Here is a 24,814-nt window from a genome sequence, read left to right as displayed (position 1 = left end):
CACCAAAAGCCAGGATGTGAATCTACGGTGTCCCATATTGCCACACTATAATGTTCCGTGTGGACACTGCTATAGCGCAGTGAAAGGTCCCAGAGGATGGCTTAACATACTATCCCTTGAAAGCATAGCATGTTAAGCTGCACGCCAGGACTTAGTACTGTAGCGGTATCCATGTGGGATGTTGCAAGCTGATGCAGTGTAGATTCATACCCAGGTTTGTCACACAATAACTTGCCGTGTAGCCCTAACTATACAAAGGGAGCAAGGAGGCTAGCACTCATGACCTTCTATTCTAGGTCAGTGAGCTATAGGTGCAGTTCCACTAGTTCATCCAGTTGGGGGAAATGATAAAACAGACTTATTGCAGAAGAGGAAACAGAGTGACTGTCAAGACTCTTGGTTGTATTCCTAACTCTACCACTAATTGGCCTTGGGTAAGTCACGTAACTTTTCTATGGCTTACTGTTCCAACCTGTAAAATGAAGATAGTAATACTTAGTTTTTTACTTCCCACGGGTGTTGATAGGCTTTTTAATGTTTGCCTAACACTTTGAGATTCTCTAATGAAAGGTGTTGTATGGTGGGGAAGTTATGCTGTTCATCCTAATCTACGTGTTTGTGGGTTAACAGGAAACGGACGGTTGTGCCATTATGTCATTTACAATGGCTGACTCAAATGGATGTTGACATCTTTAACGTGGATCTCCCCTCTTCCCCACCTCCCTGAGAACTGCATTTCCTTCCTTTGTAGGACTGTGTGTTTTGTACACCTCTCGGCTTAGCAATGAGACTAAAATGAGACGGACGGTGACCTTTTAAATGAGGAAGTGACCAGAACGTAGGCACAGCAGGAAACTACAAATGACAGAGCAATAACATATGTCCAACTTATTTTGCATTAGAGAATTTGCTGTCCCACTTTTCATTCCTTATCAAGAATTGGGAAGATGACATTACATTGTATAAATATTGATTCTCCCATCCACAGACAGAGGAAGCCGATTGTTGAGCAGCCTTTGCAGGGGACTGTACTGCTGGGAGCTCATCAGGTGAACAAGGAAAACAATGGGTAGGCTCAGATAGTGTGTCTGAGACACTGCGCAGCCCTGCAGAGGCCTATGAGGGTCATCACCTAGAAAAGATGAAAAATCTTTTGAGATGACCCCTCTCTTCACAATGTTTAAATCCCAGCAAGGCTAACTGTCGTCTATTGGACCTGAGAGAACAACGCAAAGTGGGGAACACGCTGGCAGCAGGGTTTCCTTTCTCAAACTGTTGGGGTGAGACAGAGACTGTGGTGCCTGGGAGCAGACAATGTATCAGCAGAAGAGGCTGGATTCCTGTGAGGCCACTTTGGGAGGGCTTGGACAGAGACTGAGTTTCAGAAGGATTAAACATGTCTCCTTTTGTGTCTGAAGGATCATAGGCATTTGGACACCTGCAAGTGCAGAAGTGTTTAATGTTACTGACCAGGGACCCTGGAAAAAATAATTCTCTTTTTGTTGGAGAAACAAAGCTGTTGTATCCCAAATGTCAGTTCTAAAGGCTCCGATTTGGGGAATGGCTCGTTTTTTATCTGGGTGAAATCCTTGAGTGATACGAATTGCTCTGTTACTGTCCCCTCTATCCGCATGTGCAGTTTGCACTGTCTGCAGGCTTGCCAAAGAATCCCTGAAACCTTCCGGTGCAAGTTTGTAAGCAAACGGCATGAGGAAATGAGGAGCCCAGCAACATCTCCTAGGAATTTGAAGTATTTCTAGAAGCAAATCAAATTGTTTCTGACTGGGGTCACGGTTTATGCCGCGTAAAATTATCCTATCTCCTAGAACTGGAAGGGACCTTGAAAGGTCATCAAGTCCAGCCCCCTGCCTTCACTAGCAAGACCAAGTACTGATTTTGCCCCAGATCCCTAAGTGGCCCCCTCAAGGATTGAACTCACAACCCTGGGTTTAGCAGGCCAATGCTCAAACCACTGAGCTATCGCTCCCCCCCCCCCAAATTTTTTTTTTGCACTGAATAAAATTTGCATTTGATATTCGAGTGTAAGTTGATCAACTCCACAACATAACAGATTTTACATATTTTCAAGATTCATATTTCTACATTTTGTCCCATTGACAAGATAGGAATTTTAAAACTTGAACACATGTGAAGTAAGTGGGGAAGGATAAACTGAAAGGGTTTTCAAGAGGGTGGTTCCAGGACATGGGGCATACTAGATCCACCCAGTGAATCTAAACATTGCGCTTCATGAACTCTCAGACTAAAATTTTCTGTTGCGATTCATCTAGCCACATAAATAAATAATACAAAGATAAGATACTTTTAGTAGAATAGACAACAGCTTAATTTAAAATTATTTTCATACTTAATACAACTAAATAAAAGGAGCATTGGGTAAGGTCACAAAAGTCAATATTCTGGTATTCTTCAGGCATTTCATGGTATACCTTCAACTCAATCAACTGATATCTTGTATCCAAATGGTTCAAAGAGCAGCCTCAAAACAATACTGTGATAAGATCTGTACTACTTAGTAGATCAGATGTATAATTGATAAGATATTGATTTTTTTTAAACTAAGAACCTGTCCCTTTACCCACACCCATGGATCACTGACATGAATATTTTATCATTATAAAAGCCATGACCACCTAACAGAACCTTACTGCACTGAATATTTGGGTCCAGATTTACGGGAATCTTGACCAGACTCCACAATTCTTCAGACCTGAGATGTGTTATACAGAATTTTCTCCATTTGGAGAACATGAGTGGAATGTTAAGTTTCTGTGTGCATTAAAAATAATAAAATATCTTTTCCCACTACAATTTTAACAGGAATTTGAAACAAGATATTGAAATCTAACAGCATTACAGGAAATAAGTAAACAAACAGGTTTGCTTAGTTTTTTTAAACTACTATCAATCTTGCTTAGTTGTTCAAGATTTAGTTATGCAAGCATAAAAGAGGCAGCACATACTGTATTAAACCCCCAATAATTATATTTTAAACAGCTTTACTTTCAGATGAGATCAAGACAGAACTACATGTATCCCATGTTGCTTTTTGTTTCCCATCTTTTCTTCGCTTCAAATCCCCAGGCAAGCTTCTTTTTCTTTCGAGCTTCTTGGGAAGCCTCCGTATCTTGCTTGGCTTTTACAAAGTTGCGACAAGCAACAGCTTTAGCAATTTTCACGCCGAGCTCACGAGTGGCTAATCTATTACTCAGTTCCTCAGCTCTCTCAATATCCCCTTCAGTCACAGATTTGTCTATGCTGACTTCAAGACCAGACTTTTGGGCAGCCCTGTTGCTCACAAGAGATTCAAACCTATCATTAATTCCAAAGTATTGTGAGAGTTCCTTCCATTGACCTTCATTTGAAGACTGCTGACTTTCAATCATTTCTTTTATGCTCTTTTTCAGTTTTTCTTTTCTGTAACGTTTTCTCTTTTTACCCCTGTTTTCCTGATTTGTTTGGACTTTCATTTCCAAGTTTTTCTTCTGCAGCTCCTGAAATTTCTGAACTCCTTTGACATCCTCATCTCCTTTATCTTCCTTGGAGCAAGATATAGGGCCATCCGCTGGGTCTCCATCATCAGAACTCAAGTCAACATCATTTTCATTCACACCAGGAGGCAACAGCCCACTCCACATCTTTCAGTCTAAAATCAGCTCCCTGCTGCCCCACCGGCTGAAATCGTGACTGCGAGCACTTGGGGTGGGAGCGGTGCGTCTTCCCCCCGCCTGCCCTTGTGCCCTCACTTGCCCCTTTCATACACCTCAGGAGTAGTCCCTAAGCAAAGCCAATAAAAAAACACAACCCCTGCCCTGCCACCAGAAGCAGCTGTGAAGCAGCAGTGCTTGCCTGCTGCTCCTCTGGTTTTGGGAGGGACTCGAACCATCCTTTGAGGCTACAGTGCAGCCCTAAAGGCAGCCACCTCTTTAGAATCCACATCTGCAGTACTCCCCCTGCCCAGCTTCGCGATTATATTATTTCTGTGACTGTCTGAGCCAAGCCGTGGTGCAGGAATCTCACATTCCCATTGCCTGCCCTCCAGAAGGGTAGCTGTATGCATGGTGGCATAATACCTTGGGCCGACTCCTTTTCTTTTGCTGGAGTCTCTAGCCCTCCAGCAAGGGCTGCTAGTCACTGTGTCACAAACTGCACGTATTATTTCCCACTTCACATCTGCTTAAATAATGGGAAAAAACCCATGAGACTCTTAATTCCCCTTCTTGGCCTTAGGGGGAGGGATGGCAGCTGGACAGCAAGTGCCTTAAATAAAGGGGCATAATACAGAAATCTGCCAGTTCCATGAAGACCCTAGTAGTGGCTCTGGGAGAGTTCATAGAAAGTGTGACCTTGACACGGGAGCTCTGATTTAGCTGCATGTTTCCAGTTAGTCTTCTGGGAGTGAAACTTCCAGTTCAGTGAAGGGGGGTGACATTTTCTTTGAGGCCTTCCCCCTAGCAAGCTAAGCCCATAGCTCATTATTAGGCGTGCAGCTGTGATGTGGTGGATGGAGTATGGGATGGGGAGTGAGGAGTCCTAGATTCTGTTCCTGACTCTGTCACTGGCTTTGCACCCTTGGGCAAATTGCCATACTTCTCTGCCTCAGGTATCCCATTTGTAAAATGGGAGTGATTCTACTGCTTACTTCCCTTTGTAAAGAGCTGTGAGAGCTACAATGAAAAAGCATTATGTAAGCACAAGTTATATCATGTGAACTATTCCAGTACCCTATTATAATTGACCTTGGAGAGAATTAAGGGTTAATCATGTATGAAGCTGCGTTTGACTTTCTTGCTGGGTCATAACCTGAAAATGCCCAATAAAAATTAAAAATATTGATGTCCTTGGAGTATACCACAGCTCTTTGAAGTGATCAATGAATTTTTGAACCTGATGCACGTTCCATTTCTAGCTTGGGCATGGAAATGTCTTTTCATTGGTAATGTTAAACTGTCCAAAGCAGTGACGGGGTGTGGCCCAAATCTCAGACAGCAGAGAAGAGCTGGGAGAAAGCTGGATACTATTATGAAACAGACTGACTGACTGGTAGATTGGGATCCTGCTGGAAGTACTTATGGGGTGTAGAAAGCTGCAACATTTCTGTTAGGATTAATGCCTCTTTTGGCTGAGGTCACTCCTGGAAGCCGTGTCGCAGGTATGACTTAATTTTTGGCACACATAATCTCTCAATAATAAGTACATAGAAGGCTTAATACCTTCTGTCAGGAAGGGGAGCTCCCAGCCAAGAAGCTCCTAACCAGGTCACAAATGAGCAAACTTGCCCTTCCCTCTGTGTCATTTTTATTAATCACGTGTGTGACGGGTTGGATCACAGAAACCCCCTTGGGAGCTGTCACCCGATGTGCAAAGACTACCTCTGCTCCTGTTTTCCCTGCCAGCTCAGGACTCCAGCACCCTGTCTTGCTGAGCCAGACACTCCCGTCTGCTCCAACACAGACCCAGGGTCTGAATCACTTGCCCCAAAGCTGCAAGTTTACCTGAAAACAGCTCACAGAAGTTTGCTTGTCTTTAGTACTCAGATGCCCAACTCCCAATGGGGTCTAAATCCAGATAAATCCGTTTTACCCTTCATAAAGCTTATGCCGGGCAAACTCATAAATTGTTCGCCCTCTATAACACTGATAGAGAGATATGCACAGTTGTTTGCTCTCCAGGTATTAATACATACTCTGAGTAAATTACTAAATAAAAAGTGATTTTATTAAATACAGAAAATAGGATTTAAGTGGTTCCAAGTAGTAACAGTCAGATTTGCGCATTTTATTTTATTTTGCTTGGTAACTTACTTTGTTCTATGTCTACTCAAACTAAATACAGATAATCTCACCAGTTCCAGAATGCTCCCTTTTACAGGCTAATCTCCTTTTAGCCTGGGTCCAGCAATCACTCACAACCCCTGTAGTTTACTGTCCTTTGTTCCAGTTTCCTTCAAGTATCCCGGGGGGGGGGGGGGGGGGGGGTGGATGGAGAGGCTCCTTCTTTAGCCAGCTGAAGACAAAAGGGAGGGGTCTCCCACGGGTTTAAATAGACTCTCTCTTGTGGGTGGAGACCCCGCTCCTCCCTCCTATGCAAAGTCTAGCTCCAAGATGGAGTTCTGGAGTCACCTGGGCAAGTCACATGTCCCTGCATGACTCAGTCTTTACAGGCCGAAGCCATTGTCCATATGGTATCTTGCATGTCTCCAGGAAGACTTCTTATGTGGATTGGAGCATTCCAAGATGCATTGTTCTCCAAATGTTTTCTGATCAGGTACTTAACCTGGCGAATTCCTTCCTAAAGAAGCTGACCAAATGCCTCCCAAAGCTTACTTAGAAACCAAGCAAGCATACAGCCCGTATTCTTAACCTCAAGTAGAAAATGATATATATGTACAAATAGGATGAATAGATATAGTAGACCGTAACCTTTACGGAGATATGTTACATGGCACAGGCAGCACAAAACATATTCCAGTTATGTCATCCATACATTCACAAGCACCCCCTCCCCATAAAGCCTTATGGAATACACTGTTACAACGTGAAATATATGTGAGGTAACTATTACCAACAGCTTGTCAGGCCAGTTAACAGAGAGGAGGTGGTAGCAATGTGGAGCTGAACAACAACACTGTTTTGGTTTCAATCAAACACCAATCACATTCACTGATCTGGTGATCATTATCTTCTCAACCAAACTTGCCCTATAGGCAAACCCATCTCTCTCTGCACTCCCTACTGGATAAATGTCATGCCATTCACCATCTAGAAGCTCATGGTCCAGAGATGGGCCCTCAGAGCAAAAGCACTTTGACTTATCTTTTAGCACCCTTCATCTGTACTGCCTGTTAGCTCCTCTGGCCTGGGACCTTTTTTCGTTTTGTTTGTCAAAAGGGCTTAGCACACTTTTGAGCACTAGATGAAAAACAATGTGGCATTCTCACTGCTGAAGATAGTAAAGCATATCTGCAAAAAGTAGACTATTATATCATATATGTTACATATTGGCAGATACAGCCACTAACGTGCTTATCTGGTCTGGCTGGATAGCACAGAGATTGAAAAGATCGTCTAGGTCAGTGGTTCCCAACCTTTCAGTGTGGGCGGGCACCGGACGACTAGCCACTAAAATGCCGCCGAGGAGCGCAGCCGCCGGACAAGCAGCCGCCGAAATGCCGCTGACAAGCGGCAACGCCAAGAAGCGTCGCTGCCGAAATGCCACCGAGAAGCAGCGCCATCAAGAGGCGTCGCCGCCGAGAAGCAGCAGCATTTCGGCGGCGCTGCTTCTTGACGTTGCCGCTTTTCGGCGGCTGCTTGTCCGGCGGCTGCACTCCTGGGCGGCAGGGCACAGTAGGCAGGCATACATAGATGCCCACGGGCAACCCGTTGGGGACCACAGTCCTAGGTAATCTTATCCATCTCTTTGGTCCAGTGCAGGATTTCCCCAACAATATTTTTTCCAGAGCTTTATCTGGACTAGTTTTTAAATCTCCCAAGCAAATGGGCTTCCAACGGTGTCTGCAGTGTATTTGTTGCCATATTTTAAGTGTTCAAAATAAGCATAAATGGTGGAACTAACAAGATTTGTGCCAACCCTAAATGTTCCATTGTTTTCTTGTATTCCTTCTCCCAGTCTGAGTCTGTGTTTTGTCATCTTACATGTGAGGTGCCTGGTGTTATAATATACTACCACCACACACAGAAAACTGTTCCAGAGTTTATTGGATCTCGCTATCTAGGAATCTTTCCTCTGATATTTTCTAGCCTAAATGCTCTTCATCTCAATTTCATGCCACTGTTTTGAATTACTATGCAGAGTTCCAAGTGAGTCACCAGGGGAAGGAGATGTAATTGGAGGGCTGGGAGAGGGGCACACCAGCCAAAAAGGAAGGGTCGAAAGTTAGGAATCATATGAATCGGAGAAACCTAAAACACCTCTCCGCTCCAGCAAAGAGCTCAGATAGCTTTCCAGCACAGGCAGGGTTAATCACAGGTGAGGAGACTAATCCTAAATGTCCCATCTCACAAACTGCCCCTGCTTCTGCCACCAAATGTGGGTGGCAAAAATTGATTGTGATCAGCTGCACAAATGGGCCTTTCTAAGGCTGTCTCTACACTGCCACTTTCAGCGGTAAAACTTTAGTTATTCAGGGGTGTGAAAAAACACACCCCGAGCATTAAAAGTTTTAGTGCTGAAAAACGCCAGTATAGACCGCGCTTTATCGCCGGGAGCTGTGCTGCTGGCAATAAAGCTACCACCGCTCATTCGGGGTGTTTTTTTTTTTTTTTTTTTTTTTTAAATCACCGGGAGAGCTCTTCCCCGGCGATAAAGCGTGACTACACTGCCCACGTCACAGTGCTTCCGCGGCCACGCTTAACATGGGTGGTGTAGACGTACCCTTATGGGATAGGTGGCAGTCTCCTTTCTCTAAATCCATTTCTGATGTATCAGATTATATGTTGTAGCTATGTCAGTCCCAGGTTATTTGAGAGACAAGGTGGGTGAGGTAATATCTTTTATTGATTACAGAGGTGTTAACAGACCACTCTACCTTGAATGGTCTCTTACAATATGTGTTAACTACTTATGCTAAACAATCTGTTACACCTTGCAGTTTGCTGTGAAGACCAAGGCCTTGTCTACACTACATAGTTTTGTCAACAAATATGTCGACACTCAAAAAGCGCTATAATAATCGGTATTGCATGTTCACACTCACTCCCTCTGTAGGCAGAGTGCATCCACAGTTGGGGCACTATCATTAACAATGTGAGCAATACACTGTGGGTACCTTTCCCACAGTCCAGCTCGACACCTTCTGCCACTAGGTCTTGTGGGAAAGCAGAGTGGATCGCGGTGCATCTAGGGAGCAGGCTTAATGTCCCATGATGCATTGTTTTCTGTCCCAGCATTCCATGGGCTTCCGGCTTTCTTTCGTGGCATTTTTCAACAGCCCTTATTTACTGTTCACCCCGCCATCTCTGTGTGAAGGGATGGATCCCGCACTGCTCTCCTATGCTCTGATAACTGTTGTGAAGACATTGCGGATGGCAGTGCAGTTAATCACAAAGTTCCTAACTAAAGAAGACTCCCAATTGCCTGACATGCTGTGTGTTATGGATAGGACCAACTTCAGATTGCTTTTGGCATTCACGGAAGAGCTGCAGACAGTGGACTGTCGCTTTTGGGTTCGGGAAACAAGCACTGAATGGTAGGATTGTATCGTCATGCAGGTCTGGGATGATGAGCAGTGGCTACAGAACTTTCGGATGTGGAAAGCCACCTTCATGGAACTGTGTGCGGAGCTCGCCCCAGAACTGCGGCACAAAGACACTGGAATGAGAGCTGCCCTATCGGTGGAGAAGTGCATGGCAATAGCTGTGTGGAAGCTGGTGACTCTAGACCGCTACCGGTTGGCTGCAAATCAATTTGGAGTGGGGAAGTCGACAGTTGAGGCTGCGTTAATGCAAGTGTGCAGGGCAATTAATCGCGTGTTCCAGTTTTGCCACCAGACCACCTTGCGACGGAGTACATCAATAGGAAGGGGTACTTCACCATGGTGTTGCAGGTGCTTGTGGATGACCGTGGGCATTTCACTGACGGCAACACAGGGTGGTCCAGGAGGGTGCATGATGCACTCATCTTCAGGAACACGGGCCTGTACAGAAAGCTACAAGTGGTGACTTTCTTTCCAAATCAGAAGATTACAATGTGGGATGTTGACATGCCCATAGTGATCCTGGGAGATCCGGCGTACCCCTTATAGTCCTGGCTCATGAAACCTTACACAGGAAACCTGGACAGCAGTAAGGAGCGGTTCAACAACAGGCTGAGTAGGTGCTGGATGACTGTGGAATGTGCCTTTGGCAGATTAAAAGTGCCTTGGCAATGCCTTTATGGAAGGTTAGACCTCAGTGAAGATTATATTCCCATGGTCATAGCCGTGTGATGTACGTTGCATAATCTTTGTGAAGCTAACGGTAAAAGGTTTGCTCAGAGGTGGAGTGTTGAGACAGACGGCTCAGCTGCTGATTTTGAGCCAGATACCAGGGCTATCAGAGGGGGGCAATTCGAATCAGGGAGGCTTTTAGGCAACACTTTGAAAATGAGAACCAGTAATGTATATCTCTGTGATTGGTGCTGCAATGTTACATTACATGTAGTTTTCCTAAGAAGCAATGGTGAAATTTGGGGCCTTACATTCCAATAAGCAAATGATTAAACTGCCTGTGTATGTATTGGTAGTGTCTGCTCTCTCAATTTGTAGGAAACAAACAAAGATGAGTTACCATTCAAAAACTTTACTTTTATTGCACAAGAAACAGCACACACACACACACACACACAAAGAGGCTTGGTGGGAAAGGAGGAACCAGGGAAGCGCTGACTTTCAGATCTGTGTGTAGGTCCAGCTATCATTATGAAAGTTGTCCGAGGGGATGGAGTGAAGGGGAAACCGAGAAGTCCCGGAAAGTGGATAGGACTGTGCTGGCGGAGTTTGGGGGGAAGGCACGGAAAAGAGTTCTGATTGTGCTGCAGGGGAGGGCAGGCACTCATGTGCTCAGTCTGCAGCATTATTAAGGACTTCAGCATCTGCGTTTGCTCCTCCATAACTAATTATCCACTCAGTAGTGTCCTTAACAAACTCCTGATTTTCTTTTCTGTCCTGCCTTTCGGCTTCCCTCCACTCCTTGCGTTCCCTTTTCTCTGCATTGGAGAAGTGCAGTACTTCCCGGAACATGTCTTCTTTGCTCAGTCTTGGGCGCTTTCTTATCTGGTGGAGACATTCGGCCGGTGTGTGGGGGGTGTTCCTCAAGGCCATATCTGCCAAAGCACAAGGAACAATGCACAGAAGCATGATTAAGTTCACGCACAGCATTGAAACATTTCAGTAAAATACACCTCTGGTAACATAATCACTTTCTCACTGACCCTTGGCAAGCAAACATCTCGGCGAACACCCAAAGCATGGTGAGTGTTGGCTAGAGAGGTGGAGGGGGAGCGCTCTACATGAGGAAAAGAGCGCCCTGCAAGGGTTGCATTGCAGCCAGCTAGGGAAAACATTCTAAAATTCTCCCACACTTTTCCACAGGCGGGGGTCATTGTAGCAGATATCTCACTCCTGAGGGTAAGCAGGGAAGAAAGGACACATGTACTACATGCTTGTGGCTTCCATCCTGGTCCCTGTGCTGCTCACCTGTGTGCCACTTTGGTTCCTGCACAAGTGATTGCCGAATGGCGCGGGAAAGTTCCCTACAATGGGGGAAGGAACAAAGCAGCTCTGCCAAGAAACCTTCGGCAGAGGATTGCCAAGGACCTCCAGGAAACTTTTTCCTAGAGATCTCTCTGGAGGATTCCCGTGTGCATCAACACCCCTGTTCCGCCATACTGATTACCTGCACAGGGGAATGTCCAGCACACAGAAATACAGCCAGCCTTTTACATTTCTATACCCTGAACTCAGCTCTGCACTACACAAACCACAGCCACTTACCAGGCGTCTCCTCTCCTGCTTCTTGCTCACGGGAGAGCAACTGCTGAGACTGCCTAGACACCTCCGGAGTGGTGAACAGTTCCTGGCTGCCTGCCCCACCGGGTGACCCACTGGGAGCTCCACATCGTCGTCTAACTCCACCTCTTCATCAATGACTTTGTCCTCTGGGTTAGGTCCTCTTTCCACTACCCTCAGTCAAACCGAAATATCCACGGGGCTCTTGGCAGTAGAGATGGGGTCACCACAGAGGATAGCGTCCAGCTCCTTGTAGAGCCAGCGGGTCTTGGGTGCAGCACCGGAGCGACAGTTTGCCTCCTTCACCTTATGGTATGCCTGCCTCATCTCCTTTATCTTTGCTCTGTACTGCAGCGTGTCCCGACCATAGCTCTTTTCGCACAAGCCTCAAGAAATCTGCCCGTAGGTATCCCAATTCCTATGGCTCAAGCACAGCTGTGACTGCACAAATCCTTCTCCCCAGATACTGAGCAGATCCAACAGCTCAGCCATAGTCCAAGCGGGAGAGCGTTTGTTGCACTAAGCCACCATGGTCACCTGGGAAGATGCAATGAGACCTCTCCACGTCAAGCCTACAGGAAATGGAATTTCAAAAATTCCCCGAGGCTTCTAATGGGGAGGGGCGGATGGTTGTTTACCTGGCTGCAGGGCAGAGGAGTTCAAACTGTTGACCAGAGCGGTCAGGATGGGCATTGTGGGACACCCCCAGGAGGCCAATTAAATTGATAAAATCAAGCGTGGTGTCTACACTGGCACTTTGTCGACAAAAAATTTGTGCAAAAAGCTTTATGTCTCTCATCGGGGTGATTTTATTTTGTCTCCAAAACTGAGCACTTTTGCCGCCAAAGGTCACATCACAGTGTGTATGCATTCATTGTTTTGTTGACAAAAGGTGCCTTTTGTCAACAAAACTCTGTAGTGTAGACAAGGCCTCAGAGGAGTTCTGTGTGGCTCGAAAGCTTGTCTCTCTCACCAACAAATGTTGGTCTAATAAAAGATATTACCTCACCTCCTTGACTTTCCAATAATATCTTTTATTGGACTAACTTCTGTTGGTGAGAGAGACAAGCTTTAGAGCCCCACACAGCTCTTTTTCAGAACATCTTACATCCAACATATCCTGGGACAGACATGGCTACAACTTTGTATATTTCAGATTATAGGCTTCCTTCTTCCTAAGGGGGGTAGGAGCCCCATAATGCAGAGGACTAGTGCCTTTCACCTCTAGAAAGAGCAGTCTTGTTTCACGTCACCAGTGGAAACCCCTTTTGGGGGAAGTCTATAACTTTTTTTTTTTTTTTTTAATTAGAGAAAGTGAGTTGACTTTGTTTCCTACTGGAGTGAGTGAGGTGGGGAAAGCCCCTCTGTCCTGCAATTGCTATGTGCAAGTTATAGAGTCAGGTTGCTAGTGTCTATACCCATCTGATTTCATATCTCCTCTGGAAAGGCTTTCTTCTCACTTAATTTCTGAGCCTTTTTAGCACCTGTCACACAAACTAACCCTAACTTTCCCTCCCTGTGCAAATTCCCCTACTGAACAGTAGCTGTGTGTGTGAGTTACAAAGTGAAATCATCTGTGCTCATCTCCCTGCAGAGTTAACGAGCTCTACGTAGACGACCCGGACAAAGAGAGCGGAGGTAAAATAGAAGTGAATCTGAACATCAGCTTACCGAACCTGCACTGTGAATGTAAGTGTCTCCGTTCAGGCCTAGATTTCTTGCTGTATTTCTAGAGGTGGTTACTCAAAGCTCTAAGTTTACTCATTTAACGTGAGATCTGAGAGCAATCCCCACCCTGTATTTTGGTGAAATGTTGTTGCCCTTTTCTCCTAGGGAAGAAATAAAAACTCTACCTTGTCCAGTGTATTGTTCTTCCCTTTCTGGGTAGTATGACTGTAGAGAGGCATTAGAGAGAGGCTTTTCTATAGTGTGTTGTCCTCTCTATAGGGAATCCGTTGTACCCATGTTTATACAATCCAGGTCTGAGAGGGAGGTCAGATTTCTGGAGTGGCTGAGTCTCTGTAAATACCCTAGTACTTCACATTCTAAGCCAAGTCATCTTTTTCTTGTGATCCTACCTAGCAATGGAATATGACTCTGTCCTCTTTCAGTTCTGACTAGTGACCCACCTCCCTTAGTGAGATCTGACTAAATCTGGTTTCCTCTTTCATGGTCTGCTCTTTTGTGTCTGGGGCCTTGGCTACACTTGCGGATTCAGCGCTGTGAAGCGCAAGTGTAGTCGCGCCGTCAGAGCTCTCTCGCAGCGCTGCAAGTACTCCATCTCTCCGAGGGGAGTAGCTTGCAGTGCTGCGAGCGAGCGAGCGTGCAGCGCTGCAGGCGCTGATTACACTGGCACTTTACAGCGCTGCACTCGCTGCGCTCAGGGGGGGTGTTTTCACACCCCTGAGCGCAGCAAGTGCAGCGCTGTGAATTGCCAGTGTAGCCAAGGCCTGGGAGTAAGAAACCTTTGAGTTCTAATCACAGCTGTCTGACTCAGATGTCACATTTGGCCTTTGGCAAATTACCTAACTTCTCTGCCTCACTTTCTCAATCTGAAAAATGGGAATTAGGCCTATCTCCCAAGAGTGTAATGTCCTAAATTAATATTCATAAAATACTCTGAAACTGAAAAGCCCTTTGGTAATTATTCCATCACTGCTGATGGGCAGCAATGATGTTTATTTTAACAGGTGAATTTACTTGAACGATTCTGTCAAATGCCAGGAAAAAGTTGTTTGTGCCCCACAAAGAATTGTGCACACCTGTTCCTATTCGTAACTTTCTCTGTATTTATCTTTCCTTTTCCCCCCCTCCCAACCGGGTAGTGGTTGGACTGGACATTCAGGATGAAATGGGAAGGCACGAAGTTGGCCATATTGACAACTCAATGAAAGTACCTCTCAATAATGGGGATGGCTGCAGGTTTGAGGGCCACTTCAGCATCAACAAGGTGAGTGTGAATGACACCTGTTGTGAGTGTAGGGTGGTTAGGGAGCAGCTGGCAAGCCCCATATGCAAAGCACTCCTGAAAGCCCACATCTGAATGGCTCTGCAGTTACTGTGGTTTCAAATCAGGACGTGAGCTCAGCTCCCTGGTGCTGCAGTATAGTGCTAGGAGGAGAGGCTGCACAGTTAGACCAATAGAAGTATTAAATCAAGCGCCCATATACGCTTCTCTAGAACGACATTCCAGGTGTCACCTCTTGAATAGCAGAAAATAAGCCTGTGTTGTGGCCAACAGCCCCTTTCATTAAAACAGGCTCTAATGTCTTAGGTTGTGTATGAGCTATTGGGGAATGCAGAGTGGCTGCTGTGTTTGCCCTCCATAATCATAGAATATCAGGGTTGGACGGGACCTCAGGAGGTCATCTAGTCCAACCCCCTGCTCAAAGCAGGACCAATCCCCAGACAGATTTTTACCCCAGTTCCCTAAATGGCCCCCTCAAGGATTGAACTCACAACCCTGGGTTTAGTAGGCCAATGCTCAAACCACTGAGCTATCCCTCCACAGCACCTCCAGTACATGGCTCACTGCTGTACAAAGAGCTTTGGCACATTTTGATCCAAACTCTCTCCTAGTCCAAGAACTACAGAGTGACTGGAATGTTCCCCCTTTGGGGATGCCAGCTTGACAGAAATGGCTTTGTGTTTAGATGGGGTGGCATGAACACACATGTGCGTCCATGCGCGCACATCTATGTGCTGTGTAGAAATGGAGCTCTGGCATGGCCTGAGGGAATGAATATACAGGCCTAGGGAGGTTCCTCTCTGGGATGGGTGTGTCCAGAATTGGTTACTCTTGCTATGTAATGCTGCAGATGACTAAATGGGGTGTGGGGATTGGGAAGGTGTGGCTCACTGGCAGCTTTATTCATGCCCTGTCATGTACCACAGAGGCAGCCAAATCCTGCTTCCTTCTCCCCCTCCCCTCCCCCTCCCAGATCATGTTAAATCACATCTAAAAATAACAGACAGAACCCCTTGCTTACGCTGTGGCATGAAAATGATTTAGACTTGGCTGTTCCTTGAAGCATAGTCTTTTTTTCCCCCTCTCTCTCCCATTGAGCAGCCAGCGAGACTGATGACTGACTAGATACTAAGCTGGGATGGGGCTCGGTGCAGTTTCATCTTTTTGTTCTGAAAGTCTGAGAGCTCCCTGAAGTGTAGGGCTAAGATAGTTAACTCCTGTCTGGTACGTGTATGTGTCTGCTTTCTGGCACAGGTCAGAGCCAGGAGGCTTGCTCTATGTTCTTCTTTCACAAAGTAGGAATAGGGTGATCTGCCCGACACTCTCTCTCTCTCTCTTTCTCTCTAATTTTTGTTTTTATTATTTGGGTAATACATCAGTCTTGGGGGTGGTCTTTGGCAGCAGGGGTCAAACCCAGGAGCTCTGGCTCTAAAAGCATGAACCTCTATTGCCTGAGCTAAAAGATCCCAGTCTGTTAGCAAAAAGGCTGTGTGGATTTATGAACCTCTTGGATCCAGCCACTAGAAGCGGACAAGCCATGCTGTGTAAGCATGGGTTAATTTGCATTATGGTAGGGTCTAGAGGCCACAGTCGGGGATTTAGGTCTCATTATGTTCGACACTGTACACACACAGAATGAAGGCATGATCTTACAATCGCAGGCTCTGATCCTGCAAGCAGCTAAGCCTCTCTGAACTCTGTGTATGTGACTAGTCCTGTTGACTTCAGTGGGACAGCTTGTGTGTGTAAAGTTAAGCACATGCTTAACTGTTTGCTCCATAGGAGCCTAACAAGTGTATCATAGCATATGGCTAGACAACCAGTGGGTACAAGTGAATGGGAGGGAGTGCAGAGAGCAGCAGTGAACATTGTACTGTTTTACAATGCATCAGTTGTTGCTAGGTGTTGCCAACCACATCAGCACTCAAGATCCTTTTGTTCTGACACCAGCCCTGAGCTGCCAAGGAAGATTTACCTGGCCCTTCCAGAGCAGCGGTTGCATTGACTCTGTTGAAAGGCTTCATGGTGCAGTTCTGGTAATCACATTCTGAAGTATCTTTGAATTCCAGAGTGATCCAATCAAAAATGACAGGAGAGCGGCTGCTTTACATTGTCATGGCAACTGAAGCCCTTAGGTGAAATCCGTGTATGCAGAAGTTACTGTTCTTCGAGTACTTGCTCATGTCCATTCCATATTAGGTGTGTGTGCTCACCACATGCACCGGTACCGGAACTTTTTCCCCTTAGCAGTATCCATAGGGGACCGACTCTGGCGACCTCTGGAGTGGCACCCACATGGCGCGGTATAAGGGGTGCGGCCGGCTCTCCCCACCCTCAGTTCTGTCTTGCCGTCAGTGATGGTGCTGGAATTTCTGCTGCTTCGGCTAGCTTTCGCTTAGTTCACAGTGTGTCTCACAAATGTTTCTTTGTAAAATAGTTGTATATAGTTTAATATTTACCCTTAGTATTAGTTCTAGTTAGTTGGTCCCAGACGGGACTCAGCCTAGGGACAGGGCATGCCCTGATCCTCAGGCTTTAAACCATGTGATCGTTGTAAGCAGCCTATGCCCATCAGCAACCCACATGTTAGCTGTTTAAGGTGTCTAGGAGAAGGACACATAAGTGATAAGTGTCGCATCTGTAAGTCGTTCAAACCCAGAACGAAAAATGAGAGAGACATCCGTCTCAGGGCATTCCTGATGGAGTCGGCGCTGACCCCGGCACCGGAGCAGAGGTCCGACTCGGCCCCGAGCAATGCAGTGTCGGTACGGAGTGCCCCTCTGGTGCTGTCTATGAGGCGGCACTGATTCCCCTCCCCAGCCACAGCCAAGAAGCCCAAGAGGTCCACGAGGGGAAGATCTCCCACTTCCCATAAGGGAAAGGAGCGGGCTGGAGGAGAGCCAAGATCCATGCTGGGTGGCTCAACATCTCTGTGAGGGAGTCAGACCCCAGCTCATGTTGAGCGGTCAAGCCCCTCCCGTACTATGCCTGCCACACCGGACAGTGACCAGGGCCTCTGTCAACTCAAAGTTCTGTCGATGCCCGAGGCCCTGCAGCCAGCGCAGGAGATTCTGATGCTACCGGTGCCACCCACACTAGCTCTGGTGGTACCCAAACCCAGGGGTAAACCTGCCTTGGGACCATTCCAAGTGTCCCTGCCTCAGCAGCGCCACTCCCCATCGTGTGGGACATCCCACCAGCGCTCGCCCCCATGGAGCCGTCATGCCTTGGACTTTGGGAGGCAGGCTCAGAGAAGCCCTCTTCGGACTCTGGACCCTGGGCACCGACAGCAGGATTTGAGGTGCGGCTTGCAGGCGCAGACCTGCGTAGGCACGTGCCCCCCGACGTGAGTGTCGAGACTAATCGGCGGAATGGGGTCACCGGTCACCTGCTCGACGGCACCCATCGCTGAGATGCGAATCTCCTCAATCGGGGAGATGCTATTGACGACCAGCCCACTCAGACTCCCGGTCCCACTTAGATCCCGGTACAGCTCAAGCAGCGTGAGGCATAGATCGGCGGTCTACTGACACAGATTCACCGAACGCCGAAGATCCCCGGGGTCCCACAGGAGGAACGTCTCCCAACTGCACAGGTCAGCGTCGAGGCACAGCGGCCAGCACTGTGGTGAGGCGGGCCGCTGAGCCAGCCGCTCATGGTCATTCTGCTTATGACTCCGGTGCTGATCAGGAGTCCCTGGTAGCAGGACAGGCCCCTGCACCAGTGGTACCGTCTGCCTCATTGGCACCGCAACCGACCCTGTGGCCTCCGGGCCAATGGCCGGCAGCATGGTACCCTTGGAATCCATGGGGGTTCACCCAGCCTTCCCAGGACGCCTGATCAGTGACGGGGGGCCTCAGATAGGCCATCGGCTGCAGCATCCCACCCTCCTCTGGAGGTGGAGGCCCCACAGGGGAAGACCTCCTCTCCCCCAGGCCCATGAGGAACTAGGGGAGCAGCCAGTTGGACCACCAGGAGATGCAGATCCCTCGGCGCTGGCTTTGTCCTCATCACCAGACAAAGTGATTACGGGTCCCCCTCACTCAGTTCTGCAAGGTAACGCCAAGGCTCATCAGGAACTTTTGAAGAGGGTCGCCTCTAACCTGGGGCTCCAGGCAGAGGAACTTGAGGAGCCGTCGGACTCCTTGTTCGATGTCCTTTGCTCCACAGCACCTACTTGTGGCTTTACCCCTACACAAGGGGATATCGAAAATAATTAATACGCTATGGTAAACCCCCTCCTCCCTGCCGTCCATCTGAAAAAGGGCTGAGCGCAAATATTTTGTGCCAGCTAAAGGCCATGAGTATCTCTATACTCACCCGGCCCGAACTCCCTCATAGTTGAGGCCGTTAACCAGAGGGAGAGGCAGGGTCAACCCAGGACTACGCCCAAGAATAAAGACTCAAGTGACTGGATCTGTTTGGGCGAAAAATATATTCATCTTCCAGCCTTCAGTTGAGAGTGGCCAACCACCAAGCCTTCCTTGGCTGCTATGACTACAATATGTGGCAGTCTATCGACAAATTCGAGGTCTCGCTGCCCGAAGGGTCCAAGAAGGAATTCTGGACAACCCTTGAAGAGGGCATGGCTGCAGCAAGAGTGGCCCTCCAAGCAGCCTCGGACGCAGCAGACTCTGCGGCTCGCACCATGGCCTTGGCCATCTGTATGCGAAGGGCATCCTGGCTGCTCCTCTCGGGTCAAGGGAGGCTCAGCAATCGATGCAGGACCTCCCCTTCGACGACCAGGCTCTGTTTGCAGAACAGATGGACAGTAAACTGCATGGCCTTAAGGACTCCTGCACTGCCCTGAAAACTCTGGGGCTGTACGTTCCCGGTCTAGCCCGTAAGTGATTCAAACCACAACAATCTCAAGGCCAAGGGAGTCAAACCCGCCAGTAGCCCCCCCCCATAAGAAGAGTTGAGGCTACAGGCGCCGCCCGAGGCACCCACCTCCTCCCTCTGCCCAGTCAGGCTCGACCCGCAATAAGCAGGGGGGCAAGCGAGCATTTTGAGGGTGCACTCGAGGGCAACCTACCAGACTTTACCCCGGATCTGTCTGCCCCGCTGTTCTCCAACCGCCTTTCTTTTTTCCTCCCCACATGGACAGCTATAACTTCAGATCTCTGGGTTCTCAATACTGTGGCGGAGGGTTATACCCTACAGTTTACTTCCCCCATCCCCTTCCCTGTACCTCTTCAAGGACCCTTCTCATGAGAGTCTCCTCGTGCAGGAGGTAAAGAGGTTGATACAATTGGGTGCGGTGGAAGAAGTTCTTCTCAAGTACAGGAACAAGGGGTTCTATTCCTGGTACTTCTTAATCCCAAAGACCCAGGGCAGTCTGCGGCCCATCCTGGACCTGAGGGACCTCAACAAGTAGCTAAAGAAGCTAAAGTTCCATATGGTCTCCTTGGCTTCTATCATCCCCTCCCTGGATCCAGGAGACTGGTATGCCGCCCTTGACTTGAAGGACGCATACTTCCACATAGCGATCTTTCAAGGTCACAGAGGCTTCCTCCGGTTTATGGTGGGCCCCCACTACTACCAGTTTACGGTCCTCCCGTTTGGTCTGGCAACAGCACCCAAAGTGTTTACCAAGTGCATGTCACTGGTGGCTACTTACCTCAGGCATCGGGGTATCCAGAGTTACCCGTATTTTGACGACTGGCTAGTCAAGGGCAACTCCAGGTCTCAGGTCCATGAGGATGTTGCGGTGCTGCAAGCTACGTGCCACTCCCTGGGCCTACTGGTGAACAACAAAAAGTCTACATTAGTTCTGATGCAAAGGATAGAGTTAATCGGAGCAGTGCTCGACTTTACCTGCGCCAGAGCAATCCTGCCGCTAGAAAGGTTCCAGACATTGACGGACCTCATCGCAGAGGTCTCCGCATTCCCCCTGACTATGGCCAGGGTTTGTGTGCACCTGCCGGGTCAGATGGCAGCTTGCACATACGTTGTCCGTCATGCCAGGTTCCAGATGTGGCCCCTGCAGCAATGGCTGGCCATGATCTATTCCCAGGCCAGAGATCACCTGGACAAAGTCGTTACCATTCCCCCGACAGTACTTGCCTCACTGCGATCATATGACGGTCCTAGAGGAGGTTCCGTTCGACACCTCCCATCACACAATTGACTTGGTATCAGACGCCTCGGACTTCGCCTGGGGCGCGCACCTGGGCGACTTCCAGACTCAGGGTATGTGGTCCCTGGAGGAGATGACATTACATGTAAACGTCAAAGAATTCAGGGTGGTCCGCTTGGCATGCGGAGTTTTCCTACCTCACCTGCCAGGCAAGGTGGTGAGAGTCCTGAAGGACAACACGGCCTCTATATTCTGTATCAACAGGCAAGGGGGAGCATGTTCGTTGACTCGCTTCCAAGAGGCACTCCATCTTTGGGACTTCTGCATCAGCCACAAAATCCATCTAGAAGCTTGTCACCTCCCTGGCGTCAAGAACACGCTAGTGGATCACCTCAACAGGGCCTTCTCCTCTCACCATGAGTGGTCACTCTACTTGGAGGTAGCTGGCATGATCTTCCAGAGGTGGGGGACTCCCCGAGTGGACCTGTTCGCCATCATGCTAATCAGGAAATGCCACCAGTTTTGTTCGCGGCAAGGCCTGGGCAAGGACTCCCTCTCCGATGTCTTCCTCCTGTCATGGTCAGGGAGCCTGATGTATGCATTCCCTCCGATTCCTCTCATCAGCAGGGTCCTGGCAAAGATCAAGAGAGACAAGGCACAGGTTATCACGATTGCCCCGGCATGGCCTCGCCAGCATAGGTTCGGCACGCTCATGAACCTGGCAGTGGCCCCTCCTTGGCCCCTGCCCAACTGACCAGACCTGTTGTCACAGGACCATGGTCGGCTCCTGCACCCCAGCTTCATGTCCCTCCACCTCTCGGTGTGGATGTTGCCTGGCTGAACCCAGAGGAGCAGACCTGCTCGGATGAGGTCCAACAGGTTCTCCTGGGAAGCAGGAAGCCCTCAACCACACTGATTTACCTGGCCAAGTGGACGAGGTTTTCCCGCTGGGCGTCCAAGTGTGGCATCTCTCCCTCATGTTCTTTCATACAGTCTGGCTTGGACTTCCTGCTTCATCTGAGGAACCAAGGCCTGGCACACACTTCCATTAGAGTGCATCTCGCAGCCATCTCTGCTTTTCACCCACTGATCCAGGCCAGACAGTGTTTTCTCATGACATGACAATCAGATTCTTGAGAGGCCTCGAGAGACTCTTCCCACAGGTACGGACTCCTGTCCCACAGTGGGGTCTTAACTTGGTCCTCTCTAGGCTCACCGGCTCACCCTTTGAGCTGCTGGGTTCCTGCTCCCTTTCCCACCTGTCATGGAAGGCTGCGTTCCTGGTTGGCAAGACGGGTCTCGGAAATTAAAGCCTTGACCTCAGGACCTCCGTACACGGTCTTCTACAAAGATAAGGTTCAGTTGTGGCCCCACCCAGCCTTCCTGCTTCCCCCCTTCCATATGAACCAGGACATCTTCCTCCCAGTGTTCTTTCCCAAACCGCACAAGACTAGTAAGGAGAGGTGTCTTCACGCGCTGGACATCCGAAGGGCCTTGGCTTTCTTCTTAGAACACACCAAGCCTTTCCGAAAATTGACTCAACTCTTCATTGCTACAGCGGATAGGATGAAGGGTCAGCCGGTGTCCTTGCAGAGGATTTCCAATTGGATCACCTCATGCATAAGGACCTGTTATGACCTGGCGGGGGTTCTGCTGCCGCCGATTGTCAGAGCCCACTCGATGAGAGTGCAGGCGTCTTCGGCGGCCTTCCTGGCACTCATCCCTCTCCAGGACATCTGTAGAGCTGCAACGTGGTCCTGTGTCCATACGTTCACGGCTCATTATGCCATCACTCAGCAGGTCAGGGACGACACTTGCTTCGGCAGAGTGGTGTTGCAATCTGCATGTCCATGAATTTCTACCCATCTCCAGGGGTACTGCTTTGGAATCACCTAATATGGAATGGACGTGAGCAAGAACTCGAAGAAAAGACAGTTACCTATTCCGTAACTGGTGTTCTTTGAGATGTGTTGCTCACGTCCATTCCACAACCCGCCCTCCTTCCCCACTGTCAGAGTTTCCAGCAAGAAGGAACTGAGGGTGGGAGGACCTGGCGGCGCCCCTTATACGGCGCCATACAGGCGCCACTCCAGAGGGCGTCAGAGCCGGTCCCCTACAAATACTGCTGAGGGAAAAACTTCCGGCACCGGTGCATGTGGCAAGCAAACACACATAATATGGAATGGACATGAGCAACACATCTCGAAGAACACCAGTTATGGAAAAGGTAACTGTCTTTTCCCCTAAATTAACAAAACAAGCCTGTTCTTGAAGGGGCTGGAAGCTGAAAATCTGACCAGTTTGTATGTACATGGAGCCTCTATCTCCTTATATTTAAAAAATAAATAAATCTGCTCCCTTTTATTCTAAATCTTTTTGAACAGAACAGTGCACTTGAGCAACACTACAATAAGACTAGTACCCATGACTTTTCCAGGCGGCTAAACAATAATGGGTCCATGTATAAGTGTGAGTGTGGGAGAAAAATGTTAGACAACAATTTTTTACCTCCGACAATCGTGGATCTTCATTTCGATGGGGAAAGGGAAGGTGTGCCTTAGGTCTTGGGAACTGGAAATGTTGGGATATGATTTTTTTGAAAACATCTAGCAAGCTTATGGAATGTTATATAAGGGCACTTGGGTCTTGTATTTTGGGATGTAAGCTGATCTCCCCTCTATGTGCAGCATTACCTCGCAGGCCAGGTGCATTATGGGCTTTCAAACCTTCTCTGAAACATCAAGTATTGGGCACTGCTAGAGTAGATGGGTCTATGATCTTATCCTTGTGGTCCTATTTTATGTTGCGATACCTAGTAATGCCCAAGGAAATAAAATATAGAGTCATGTGTTTCTTTTGTGTGTTTTTTTTTTTTTTTTTTAAATGATTGGCTGACTGCAGGTTCCAGGTAACTTTCATGTGTCAACACACAGTGCCACTGCACAGCCTCAGAATCCTGACATGACGCACATCATCCACAAACTCTCATTTGGAGATAAGTTACAGGTGAGTCCTTCCTCCAGGCCATCTTGCTGTCTTCAGGGGCAGAGGAACCAGTCTTCTTCTTTTTACTACATTTTGAAGCATTTTGCAGAAGGTCTGAGTGTGGTGGGGAAGGGCAGGGAGGAGCTGTATTCTCATTCACAATAGAGAACTTCAAACTTCTGCGGCTGTGTTTCATCTATAGATCTCACAGTGCTTTTGAAAAGATGGAAAGTAGCCCTATCCTGGTGATGGGAAATGGAGGCACAAAAAGGTTGTGATGTCACTGGCATCACTAGGAATAGAACCTAGGAATCCTGACTCCAGGTTCCCTGCTACAGCACTTGGCAAGTTGCTTTGAATATTCATTTTGCACATGTAGCTTCAGTTAGTGGCTTTGTGGAGACTAGGCATGTACATCAAGGGACTACAATACCACAGGAGTGGTAGTTGAGAGCATATGGTACTGCAACAAATTCTAGCCCCATATCACCCTTCCTTCCACTATGCTTCTAAGGGAGATCAAAGATTAGAAAGTGAGACATCTAGCAACTTCCCCCTTCTCATAGGACAAATTGAGCGGTTGTTCAAAGCTGCCAGCCTACAGCTGGGGAGAAGGTGAATGTGTGCATTTGCCCTATGGCTAGGGTTTCACCTGGTATGCTGTATGTTATTACATCATTCCTGACTTCTTAATGGAGACAACTTTCAGCCCTGCACCTCTGTAACTTGCTTCAAGAAAGCTGAGTTCATAGGGATACAAAGGTGCGTGCACACACCTATTCCATGATTTACCCCCCAACATGGCTTAAACAGAGCCTCTCTGTAATCCTAGTTCCTCAATACAGACATTTCATTACGCTGCTCCCTGTTCCACACATGCCTGCTTACTCCAAAATCTTTGTAATGCTAATGAGTCTGAAGCATTGCTTTGTAGTCCTCTATTTCATTCTGCTCCTGCTTCCTTTAGGACATGTCTTGTGTTGGAGCATTGAAATATTAGCATATTGATTAGTTGGTTTCATGTCTGTAAAGCACGAAAAATAAATCGTAACTTTAGTAGACCTGGTGGCTCACTATAAGAGGTAAGTGCTCATAGGGACTGCTGCTGACTGCATGGGAAACGTGTCCTATACAGGAATGTTATACGTCTTTGGAGAGTGTTAGCATGAATGTGGTGGGAAGGTTGGGCAATGGGAGGGCTTGAGCATGGAGTGGATCAGGCAGAAGATGTCTGATTGCAGACATTGTGTCCCCC

At 48.0% G+C, this 24,814-nt stretch overlaps 2 protein-coding genes across 2 annotated transcripts in view; one reads left to right on the top strand and one right to left on the bottom strand.

Moving 5' to 3' along the window:
* Window positions 1-24,814, top strand: part of ERGIC1 (endoplasmic reticulum-golgi intermediate compartment 1) — a 104,327-nt gene that overhangs the window by 60,694 nt on the left and 18,819 nt on the right. The window contains exons 4-6 of the mRNA XM_054038204.1: window positions 13,122-13,216; window positions 14,353-14,477; window positions 23,476-23,580. Coding sequence (XP_053894179.1) covers window positions 13,122-13,216; window positions 14,353-14,477; window positions 23,476-23,580 — 325 coding nt within the window. The remainder of the gene's footprint in view (window positions 1-13,121; window positions 13,217-14,352; window positions 14,478-23,475; window positions 23,581-24,814) is intronic.
* Window positions 2,900-3,677, bottom strand: LOC128842301 (protein FAM204A-like). Its single transcript, XM_054038205.1, has one exon. It carries the CDS (start codon window positions 3,657-3,659, stop codon window positions 3,048-3,050), a length of 612 nt encoding a protein of 203 aa, XP_053894180.1. The 5' UTR covers window positions 3,660-3,677; the 3' UTR covers window positions 2,900-3,047.

Source organism: Malaclemys terrapin, chromosome 8 (genome assembly GCF_027887155.1).
Source record: "Malaclemys terrapin pileata isolate rMalTer1 chromosome 8, rMalTer1.hap1, whole genome shotgun sequence".
Lineage (NCBI taxonomy): Eukaryota > Metazoa > Chordata > Testudines > Emydidae > Malaclemys > Malaclemys terrapin.
Note: the sequence above shows the minus strand (reverse complement) of the source record. Positions and strands in the feature narration are given on the sequence as shown.

Bases quoted from the DNA above. Each gene is read 5' to 3' on its own strand.
- LOC128842301 (XM_054038205.1), bottom strand. From the start codon at position 3,659: ATGTGGAGTGGGCTGTTGCCTCCTGGTGTGAATGAAAATGATGTTGAC.